This window comes from Paramisgurnus dabryanus, chromosome 6, assembly GCF_030506205.2.
Source record: "Paramisgurnus dabryanus chromosome 6, PD_genome_1.1, whole genome shotgun sequence".
In the NCBI taxonomy this organism is placed as follows: Eukaryota; Metazoa; Chordata; class Actinopteri; order Cypriniformes; family Cobitidae; genus Paramisgurnus; species Paramisgurnus dabryanus.
In genome coordinates, this window is record NC_133342.1 from 21,569,119 (window position 1) to 21,580,853 (window position 11,735).

Genomic DNA, 11,735 nt, shown 5'->3' on the forward strand with positions numbered 1-11,735 from the left:
GTGAGCCAGACAAGTTCATTGATGATAACTTATTTCATTTAAGTTAATTTCCTTATACCTGACTACTAAAAGACATATCATCAAAGAATTGTTAGAAATGATGATAGTATTGATTCTTGTTTGTTTTAATTGGCTATTCTTCTTTCAGGATAAGTCTCGCACCCATATATGTGACCCTAGGGAAACAAAAGGCTTTTCATTGTAGAGCAGTCGCTGCTTAAATCTCGCCTACTTCCACCGCATAACAAGAAACATACTAGTTTCAGAGCCAATCACTGACCAGGCTTACTCTCAAAAGCCAATCGCCGAGATTTGAGGCCGGTTTCAGAGGGCGGTTCCTGACAGATGAAAGCAATCCTGAAACCACGCGGGTGTTGTCTCTCTTTAGAATGATCCACAGCTCACGTTTATGTTGGACAGTGAGTGACACTTCTCCATGCAGGCTCGTCATTGCCTTGCCAAAGCTCCCATCGGATTACATCTTATATTCCTCTGGAACACTGCTCTGATTAAGGAGAGCTGGCTTAGGAAAGGAACTTTTGGTAGTTGGGACACAGAGAGGAAGAAAGCCCAACTTTCATTTATTTGCCCCTGTGGGGCAGTGTTCTTATCATTTTGTTTCATTCATTCCTTTTGGCTGGAGTGACTGTATTGAGAGTTTGAGTCAAAAGAAAGACAACAGGTAAGCTTGTCAAGTTGCCAGCTCACACTATAGTTTAAATTTAGTAGGCATTTTAGGCGTGACTTAGGAAAGTGAGATATAGGCTTAAAGTGCTTTGAATGGGAACACTAATAAGTCTGACTTTGAATTGTTGAACAAAATATACTATATATAAAGAGACTTTTTTGCTACATTTTTTGTGTCCCTGTTTATGTTTTCTTTGATTTTTTTCTGCTTAAGTTATTTGAGATTAATTTGGGTTAATGTTTATATTAGCAGTTTCTGTCTAGTTGGTTCATCTGAATGTATGACGGGACAGTGAGATATCTGCCTTTCTCCACCTCACCTGTTTAACTTGCTCTGAACTGTTTAACTATTAGTCATTAGAGGCCTTTTAGTACCACAGGAGGCAACAGAACAGTTTCATCATTACATAATACCCAGTTTTAAGTTCCTTTTGTACATCCTAATTAAGTTTTTGAGCCATTTCTCTTTCTTGGGTTATTCTGTTGTCTTTTGATAAGAAGATGGCATTGCATGAGATCTGTAGGCAGATAGGCAGCGAAGTGTCAGCTTCAAGTGTGCTTTTGTCATCATATCTGATCACGTCTCTGACACATTAACTCGCACACAAACGGAGAAGGACGTGAGGTCTTTATATGTCTGTTATGCTTTTGTGGCTTGACCTTCTGTGTGTCTGTGAGCATAGAAACATCTGCTTTCAGATCAGTTATAGAAATCATAATAATATATTGATTATTATTTATAAAAAAACAGTTGTGAATGGTTTACTTGGTTGGCAATATTCAAATAGACAGCATTTGCTTATTGTAGTTAGAGCTAAGTTTAAATTAGTTTGGCTATGGTTTATCATTTAATATGTGGTACCACTCGGGTACAGATTCCCTTGGCCAGCTGTTTTCTGTTTGCTTTGCTAGGCTGCCATTGTTGACTCTGAATCCACACTGTTCTGTTGATAACAGCATATTACCATCAGTCTCTGTCTATGGCTTTTACCAGCTGTATTGCCATTGTCTGCTCGCATTGACATTTACTTATGTTCTCCAGTTTTTTGGTTGTCTGAAGACAAAGACAAGATGTTGTCAGAGGTGGTGTCAAACGTTTTGAAGTTCTATGACTACTTTCTGAAAAGAACAGGTAAGAATGTGTTTATAGCCTTACTGTGTACAAAAATCCAATAATTGAGAGTGGATTTAACCACGTAATCATGGGTGTAATACAGACGGTTTCTTTCTTTAGATCCCAGAGTACGGGATTATCCACTGATGAAGAGTCCTGTTGAAATGACGCTCATCCTGCTGGGATACGTGTTCCTTGTTCTACATGTAGGGCCACGATTCATGGCAAATCGCAAACCCTTCCAACTCAACACGACTATGATTTTCTACAACTTCTTCATGGTGGCCTATAATGCCTACATTGTTTATGAGGTGAGTTACTGTTCCATTGATTTGTAGGCCTATGTGTGATTATTGACTAAACTTATTGGACTTCATAGTTGGACCAGAAGTGATGTTCACATTAGTAGAATCCAGCCAGTCACATATTAGACAAAAATGTATTGTAATCCTCGTAGATGATTAACCCACTAATCAGATGTAGTAATATAGAACATTTAAAGGTTAATAACAATGGTATACACCCTTAGAAATAGAGCTTCATGATGCTATAGAAGAAAAATGTTTGGCTGAGTGGTTCTATAAAAAAATTCCTGAAGAACTATAAATAAAATGTATGAAAGGAATGTTTCTTTAAATATGAACTGAATGGCTATTTTAGGAACCAAAAAAAGATCTTCTATGGCATCACTGTGACCTTTTAAGCACCTTTTTTTTTAGATTTGTAAGCCCCGAATATGTCTGTTTTCACCTTTATGTTTTTTTTTATTCAGTTACCACAATTTCTGGACTAAATTGCCCACAATCCTGGCTAGTATCAAATTAGAGAACTTTTTTTGTTACCATGGAAATTATAATCCTGCCGAAGGAGCTCAGGAGCAAAGAATTCCAAAGGAGAAAAATACTCTGAACTTTTTAGATCTGTCTAACATTTCCTTTTGTTACAGTTTTTGATGTCTGGTTGGGGAACAACATACACCTGGAGATGTGATCTCTGTGACCCCTCCAGCAGCCCTCAGGCTCTCAGGGTAAGATGTTCTGTGAATCTCAGCCGTATTCAATAACGTAATATAAGTCTTTGTTGTAAAATGTCTATAATTGTTTTTTTCTTGTTTCCTCAGATGATTCGAGCAGCCTGGTTGTTCTATTTTTCAAAGTATGTCGAGCTGCTTGATACGGTAAGAACATGTTTTTGTATTGTTTTTCCCCTCTTAAAGGAATAGTCTACTCATTTTCAATATTAAAATATGTTATTACCTTAACTATCAAGAGTTGATACATCCCTCTATCATCTTAGTGCGTGCACGTAAGCGCTGGGGCGCGCTGCGACACTTCGATAGCATTTAGCTTAGCCCCATTCATTCAATGGTACCACTCAGAGATAAAGTTAGAAGTGACCAAACACATCAACATTTTTCCTATTTAAGACGAGTAGTTATACGACCAAGTTTGGTGGTACAAAATAAAACGTAGCGCTTTTCTAAGCGGATTTAAAAGAGGAACTATATTGTATGGCGGATCAGCACTTTTGGGAGTACTTCGACTCGGCGCAGTAACACCCTCCCTCTCCCAGTATGAGAGGGAGAAGGGGAGCGGATTTTTCAGGCGAGTTGAAGTACTCCCAAAAGTGCTGTTCCACCAAACAATATAGTTCCTCTTTTAAATCCGCTTAGAAAAGCGCTACGTTTTATTTTGTACCACCAAACTTGCTCGAATAACTACTCGTCTTAAATAGGAAAAACGTTGATGTGTTTGGTCACTTCTAACTTTAAATCTGAGTGGTACCATTGAATGAATGGGGCTAAGCTAAATGCTATCGAAGTGTTGCAGCGCGCTCCAGCGCTTACATGCACGCACACAGATGATAGAGGGATGTATCAACTCTTCTTAGTTAAGGTAATAACATATTTTAATATTGAAAATGAGTAGACTATTCCTTTAACTGTATCTTGCTTTAAGGTATTTGTTTTCTTACCTCAATTAACAAGAACTGTGTCTGTGATGCAGATGTTTTTTGTGTTGAGAAAGAAGCACAGTCAGGTGACATTCCTGCATATATTCCACCATTCTGTCATGCCATGGACTTGGTGGTGGGGCATCACTCTTACTCCTGGTAAGTCTATCATTTCTGATTGCAAAGTTAGTCAACAAAAAAATATTTCAAAAAAAATATTAACCCATAGCCTATATGCATACACATATGGTACTCATTAGTAAAATAAATAATAGCTCATTAACAATAAAAAAAAAAAAAAATTGACATTTTATTTTTCATAAACAGATGCCAAAAAAATTAAATATGTATATTATATACACACATATATATACACACATATAAACAGATGCAAAAACAAAATACATAAGTTAAAATTATGCCTAAAGACATTTAAGGACTCTAAAGACCCGAGAAATACATTTAAGGGATGAAAACGTCCCAAAGTACATAAATGTAAAACAAGGGCAGCATTCATATTTGTGTCCAATATAGTATAGTGACATTGGTACAGTAGTGGCCAGAAGTGATACGGTATGCAACATTCGCTCTGTATTTAAATATCTTTAAGATGCATTCAAAATTTTGTATGCATGTTGCATTGGCGTGTTTGTAGTATAAACTGAAGCTCAGAAGTAGAATTAAGTCCAGGACTGCAGGACACAGACTACAAAATATTACTTTAAAGGAGACATATCATAAAAATATTTCCATGGACTTTTCCATGTTTAAGTGCTATAAAAGGATCACCAGCGCTTTTATCAACCTAGAAAATGAGAAAAAGAACAACCCAATATCTTAGTTTTGATAAAATATTTTCTGCAAGCATGTGACAAAATAGGTCATTGAAATTTGGCTCCTCTGTGATGTCAAAAGGGGCTAATACCGCCCCTTATTCTGCACTATACAACCACGCCACTGCCAATAAGTGCACAGTTCAGCTCATTTGCATTTAATATGATCCACCAAAAACTAAAAAATTCTGCTCACACCTACAAAGTGTCAATTTTAACATGCTATAATAAATTATTTATATGGTATTTTGAGCTGGGGACACCAAAGACTTGTTTGATACCTAAAAAAAATCTTGTGAAGTGTCCTCTTTAAAAGAAGATCAACAAATATTAATAATAAGTGTGCTTTACTACCTGCTTTTGTATATTCAAAGCTTTTGTGTATTTGAATAATGCAAGATTTTCTAATACTCTGTGTTTTTGTTAAATATATACCTTAAAAGTTTAGTGTTTACCTCATATTTAATGGTTTAAGCTAGGCTGATGGGGCATTAAAAGCAATATTGTTGATATTCCACTATACAATCTATTTTGGCCACTATATTGTACATTATACATAAACTATTTGTTTCGTGCCTGCATGAGTTCAAAGTAATTATAGGAGTTGATGTCCTATCTGTTGTCATATACTAATAAATCTATTTAAAATCATTTGTTCATGATAGTTGGAGGAATGGGTTCGTTTCACGCTTTGGTGAACGCCTGCGTCCATGTCATCATGTACAGCTACTACGGTCTGGCCGCTGCAGGGCCACGTTTCCAGAAGTATCTTTGGTGGAAAAAATACATGACTGCTATCCAGCTGGTTAGTGTTAACTCTTAATAAACTCTCATATTGTTATGTGGATAGAATTGCCTTATTTCCAAGGTGACCAGAGTCACATATTAAAACCAGGGAAAACATCAATTAAATGAAACCATAAAATCTTATTTCTCTTTTGCTTTTCTACAGATTCAGTTTGTGCTGGTGTCTGTCCATATCTCTCAGTATTACTTCATGGAAAAGTGTGACTACCAAGTTCCCCTTTTCATCCATCTTATCTGGATCTATGGCATGTTTTTCTTTATCCTCTTCTCCAATTTCTGGATCCAAGCTTATATAAGGGGCAAGCGGCTACCTGTTAGCAAAGAAGACAAACCCAAACAGAACGGCACTACCACTCTGACTGTGGCAGTGGTGGTACCCAATGGCAAACACTTGGAAAATGGTACCGTGCACTACACTAATGGATTTACTCACAATGGGAAAGTGAAGGAGATCTAAACAGATCAGAAAATATAGCATAGGGGACTCCACTGGAACACCACCCTAGACCAGAGACATAATTGCAATTTTTGTTTTTGTTATTTTTTATGATCGCACCGGAGATGAAATGGCACATCGGATCTGGCAGTAGGCCCCCCTTTCTTTTGTATTTATTGATGTAATAGCATCAAGCTGGGGAGCACTGTGCATGAAGAGAATTCGTCCACTGAAATCGGCATTGTTGACGTCGCTCTGAAACCCGACTGTCTATGTTGACCTCGGCTTTTGCTGGCGTATGATTCTTCCAGTTGTTTGCACACTGTACAGTTCTTACAGATCTAACCCAAACTTGACTGTAAATAAATATTTCTTCACAATTTATTGGAAATGTATGAGTTGTCAATTTTTATTCTGTTCATAACTTATCATTTAATAAACGTTTTTTTTTTATAAGAAACTGTATTTTGTTTTTTGTATGTTCTATTTGTGAAACTGGATATGTTAGATAATGATACCAAAGCAAATGTTGATTTATTAGTGTTTCTCCAAACACAAAGTTAGATGAATAGTGTTTAATAGACTTGAAAGACCAGTAAAGCATCTATATTTTGAGCAATGCATATGTCCTGCAGTTTCCATATTCATGCACATTTTGAGATCATCAAGAACCTCAACAGCTGCAATGTTAGGATCACTCAGAACATGAGATAACCATGTGGGTTTTTTTAAATGCAAGACTTTGGGTTATTTTTTTTTTACTGTGAAACATATCTTGCATTCCTTTAGTTTATAACAGTAGATTTGGATGCATTTATAGTTGTTTGCACCCAAGTTGTACACCAGTGTTGCTTATTGTTTTATAACCTGATGTATTTATTAGCTTGTATAGCCTGACATGAATGTGGCATTAAAATTACAAAGCCCATCAATTTGTGAAGTGTTGTTCATTCAATTTTTTTGCCATGTAGCCTATGAATCATTAGAACTGAATGTTATGACATGCCTCACAAGCAGGGGTTTCCAAACTTTTCATTTCACAACTCACTTAAATGGGTAAAATCTTTCCCAGGATTGACCCACACATTTTTCTCTTTTATAATGGATTGGTTTTTATTTTCCTTTTCAGTATATTAATGAAATGTTTAGTTGCAACATCAAAATACCTTACTGTATTGCATATCAAAATCAGTCATTGGCACAAAAACATTCCTACTATTCTCTTCAACAGCCAAGTGACTTTCCACAGCCAATCTTATCCAGCTGTGACACCCAACCCAGTTTGAAAACACCTGTTCTAAAGCAATAAATAGAGAGGTCTACGAATTTTTACATTTCCCAAAAACCCTTTTTATAACCGCAGTAATAGAATGTTAAAGTTACCTGTGCTAGATGGCTCATAAGAAAAGGGCACGTCACCATATCCTTTACAAAAACTTTATTTGAAATTTACATTTTTGTACATAACTTAATCACTTATAGGATTAAATAGTGAAGTCTCGATAAGGAACAAAACACAAATCACTAAAAACATACTTTAGGAGTTTAGCTATCAAAGTAGAGTTTTCTAGAAATTCAATTTACAACCATGCACAGAAAAAGATAAAATCTCAACACACTTGCTGCTGTTAAAACCGAATTAAGGGTATGGTTTTCACCTAACAACTAAATGGAGTTCCTCTGTGGTTGTACATAGAATTTCACAGCCCTTTGAAAGCAAAAGGATTAACTCCCAGGGAGTTATCAAACATTAAGACTTCTCTACTTCACATTTGCTTTAAAACAGGCATTTAATATTCATCGAATGGATTGCTGAATGATACTGCTTGTAGGTTTGGGTTTTTTGACCGGATCCTTTTCAAAACTCTTCCAGAGTCGAATGGTTTCATCAGCAGCTATAGAAGCCACCGTAGAACCGTCTGGACTGAGTGCCAAGTTCAAAATTCGGTCTTCATGTCCTGAAATAGAAAACAATGTTGTTTATCTCCTCATCTTTTAGAGTTGTGTAATTGTAAAGATCACCCTGAATAAAGAGTGACAGATTGGGGGAGCAAACTTGCCTACAAGTTCAGCAACTTTAGTAAGGGAGGGGTACTTCCAGATGATAACCTTTTCATGAGCAAAACCATGGCCCGACACCAGCTCTTTGTAATTTGGTGAAAACACCAGAGATGATATCTGAAAGTAACAGATGAAAATTACTAAAATTATTCGGTCTATATCATGACAACAATCGTGAATGCATTAACGGAGCCTACCTGTGAGGATGTATCCAAAGAACTGATACAAGAGCCACTATTGACATTCCAGATGCGAATATGGCGATCACTTGTACCTCCACCAGATGCAAGGAGGTTAGGTTGCCACGGACACCATGCCAAAGCCTTAACACAAGAATACAAATCAGAAAGATCAAATGGTAAGAGGGATTTCCACATCCAACCACTTTTTTGCAGAGCTGACCAAATCAAATGAAAATTACCTTGACTGCTCCTTGGTGTTCATTTAACGCATGGACAGCTTGATGCTCTGAGCCAGTTGTCATTGGCCAAATAAACACAGTATTGTCATTGCCACCACTAGCTAAATATTTTCCATCAGGGGACCAAGTAAGGCCACAGACTTCCTGACTGTGCCCCCCGTATGTGTATATGTGATGGTCTGCTACCCGAACATCATGCTGATGAATCAAACCAGACCGGGAGCCACTAAGGAGAAAAAGGGCTTAATTCTTCAATCAAGAAATGCTAAATTTCTATACCACTAGATGATATTGGTCTTACCTAGACAAAATGTGATCATTCCAACTCAAGCATCCAACCCTTGCTGAATGGCCGTCCATGCTGCGAAGACGTTTTTGGCATTGCACATCCCATAACTAAAGGAGGAAAGCAAGAACACAAAGGTTGGAAAGGTCTGAACATGGCACAGCAAGTGATTCTTCAGGTAATGTGATGGAGCGATTTCAAATTTTTATACACTACAAAGATGCCACAATTGAAACAACAGCGAGTGGCAAAAAAAAAAAGACAGATCAGTAATTACCTCTACTTTACAATCACTAGTCCCAACAGCCAGGAAATTGCCTTCTTTGCTCCAAGAGACCGAGCAGATGAAATTGTTTTCCTCCTCCATTTTCTTCAATAAAATGATGTCTCCCACAGCAGCGTTCCACAAATACACATGGTTGGCAAGGCCAACGGCCAACAGGTTTTGCCTTCCCCAATCCATCAGGTTTAGATCTGTGGGCATACAAACCAGTGGTTGTGGCTTTAAACGGCCTACAAATTAGACAATGCACCGTTAAAGGACAAGTTCGGTATTTTAGACTTAAAGCCCTGTTTTCAGATTGTTTATGGTCAAATAGAATGGTTTTGACTGAAATTTCGACATTTTCGGCTGCCCTGAGAATTTTCGCGTGTTTGTGTTTCAGCTCAGACCTCTACAATGGGTCTATAGGTGCACTGGAACAATCCTTCCTAAAATGCATTAAACTTTCGTTTACAAAGACGTGAAACTCACCGAGTGGTCAGGGTTGTTTACTGGTATGCTCACACAAAAATCGCTGCAAAAGACGCATTCCAACAGGTTTTATCGTAGTTTTTACCAACTCCATTGACTGTATTAGACGTCCTGTGAGGTACGGTATTACTCCGCGCCGGGAACTTTGTTTCTATTCTTGCAATTGGCAAAGGCGGATTAGCGCCACCACCTGGGCTGGAGTGTTTATTATTCAAGCTCTAAGCGGAAGAATGTACGGGTGTGAGGCGTTTGGGGAAATAGGTCCACAAGTTAACAACGAATGCTAAAACAGCTGTTGGAATGCGTCTTTTGCAGCGATTTTTGTGTGAGCATATCAGTGAACACCCCTGACCACTCGGTGAGTTTCACGTCTTTGTAAACGAAAGTTTAATGCATTTTAGGAAGGATTGTTCCAGTGCACCTATAAAGCCATTATAGAGGTCTGAGCTGAAACACAAACACGCGAAAATTCTCAGGGCAGCCGAAAATGTCGAAATTTCAGTCAAAACCATTCTATTTGACCATAAACAATCTGAAAACAGGGCTTTAAGTCTAAAATACCGAACTTGTCCTTTAAACATAACCATTAACTCACAGAAATCATTTCTGATATCAGGAGCATCTAGAATCCGCTCTGGAACTGAAGAAATGTATCTGCTTTTCTTGACTGAGGCCGGTGTGGGTACTTGGCTATAGAGAACCTTCAAGTTATGCTGATAACCTGTGAAAAAAGGCATTTTAGTCCTCATTCTAGATCGGTGTTACTATTGGGTGTCAGTCAATACCTATAGTACAGTGTAAGGTAGGGTAAAAAATTTGAAAGAATGCAACACTTACCCTCAGGGGCATTTAGTGGTTTGCCTCCTAAATGTAAGATTTTTGCTTCCTCAATGTCATACCCATTTAGTGCCAAAGACCAGGCTTTTTGATTTGGCTGTCAGAACAATAAGATACGCATCAGTAAATGGATCTTCTTGTGATTATGACTTGTTAACTCCTTACAAAAACAAAGCAATGACTTACTGCTAACGATGCAGCCTCTTCAACCGGCTCGTTTTCTTTTGAAACAAGAAAGCTCGCCACATCCATCTGTTTGTTATTTCTTGTGGGGATGAAACGGTCTCCCCCTGCTGTAGGGGTGTTTTGGGTCTTGCTGTTTTTTCCTGTTAAAAGGCAGGGAATATTTAGGAAATAATTTTAGGATATGATTGAGTACAAACTGCACACAAGTGCCACTTACCTGGCGTTTTGCTGGGTGTTTTTGAAAGGCTTACTGATCGGTTTACACTTTTGTTGGGTGAAAGAGAGTTTGGGTTTGTGGAGTTGGATGTGCTGGCTTTCCTCTGCCACCTCGCCATCGGCCCGTTTGTAATCGGCATGTCCAGTCTTAGGACGTTGTGGATGTCGTTTTCAAAGCCAAAGTGGGCCATTGTTACTGAAGTTGTGATCAATCTACAAACATCGGTAAAAAAAGATACAGTCAGATCACATGGTGAACATAAACTAGCACGAACGAGTTTGACGTAACGTTAATAATGTAATATTCAGACAAAACACAAACCTTACACAACCGTCTTTTGAGTTTGACGTATTAAACGTTCGGTGATTACAAATGAGACAAAACACACACGCAGTCGCGTACTAGAAAACTCAATAATAACAAATGTACTAATTATTTAGTGAATTATTTTTCTTACCACAATTCCAAAAAGTTGTTCTTTCGATGCACAATAAAACTATCCGAAAAAATCACAATATTGTGTTATAAACGCTTCAGCAAAATACTCCACTCTTCTCCGACTAGGTAAAGCTGCTCAACGGATAAACGCCAGTTTAAATGTCTGAATACGCTGTCCTGATTGGTAGATTCAAAAACCAAGCGCATTCCTTGTTACCACGGCAGCAAGGCAGAATGCCCCGTACTGATTGGCCGAGCCCAATGTCGGGTTCTTCCGGAAAGTATTATGTTTTAAGAGTTCTGGATTGGAAAATGTGTTGATTAGTGGTAATTTTTTTAAGGATGTAAGGACCATTAAACAACATAAGGATCAAACAGATAATTTATTACATCTTCGTTCGTGTTACTAATATGATTTTTTATTATTTGTTCTGTTATAGTGTCTTATAAAAGCTTACTTAATTAATTAAGTCGATATGATAACATAATATTTTGTTATAATTCATTTTTCTCAATTTGGTATATATGCACTATTTAAACCATATGCACACAAACTAGTAAATAGTGTTAATGGTGGATTTTTTTCCTCATTTACATTAAAAAGAATATAAAAAATTCGGATAAATGTCACAAATTAATCTATACATTTTTAAAAGATTTGAAGTTCGATAACAGTGAAAAAATTTTCGTGGGGCGAAACAAAAT

The 11,735-nt window shown here is 37.4% G+C and overlaps 2 protein-coding genes across 2 annotated transcripts; one reads left to right on the plus strand and one right to left on the minus strand.

The window, feature by feature from the left end:
* The first annotated feature begins 361 nt into the window (after positions 1 to 361).
* Positions 362 to 6,278, plus strand: elovl1a (ELOVL fatty acid elongase 1a). Its single transcript, XM_065276024.2, has 8 exons — positions 362 to 682; positions 1,730 to 1,819; positions 1,922 to 2,112; positions 2,748 to 2,828; positions 2,922 to 2,978; positions 3,808 to 3,913; positions 5,253 to 5,392; positions 5,540 to 6,278. Exons 2-8 carry the CDS (start codon positions 1,759 to 1,761, stop codon positions 5,849 to 5,851), a joined length of 948 nt encoding a protein of 315 aa, XP_065132096.1. The 5' UTR covers positions 362 to 682; positions 1,730 to 1,758; the 3' UTR covers positions 5,852 to 6,278.
* Positions 6,279 to 7,253: 975 nt separating this feature from the next.
* On the minus strand, positions 7,254 to 11,201 carry cdc20 (cell division cycle 20 homolog). The gene is made up of 11 exons (XM_065276027.1): positions 11,050 to 11,201; positions 10,593 to 10,804; positions 10,376 to 10,515; positions 10,190 to 10,286; positions 9,948 to 10,073; positions 8,876 to 9,072; positions 8,614 to 8,708; positions 8,313 to 8,538; positions 8,089 to 8,214; positions 7,891 to 8,008; positions 7,254 to 7,788 (listed from the first exon to the last, which is right to left on the minus strand). Exons 2-11 carry the CDS (start codon positions 10,780 to 10,782, stop codon positions 7,628 to 7,630), a joined length of 1,476 nt encoding a protein of 491 aa, XP_065132099.1. The 5' UTR covers positions 10,783 to 10,804; positions 11,050 to 11,201; the 3' UTR covers positions 7,254 to 7,627.
* Positions 11,202 to 11,735: the final 534 nt, after the last annotated feature.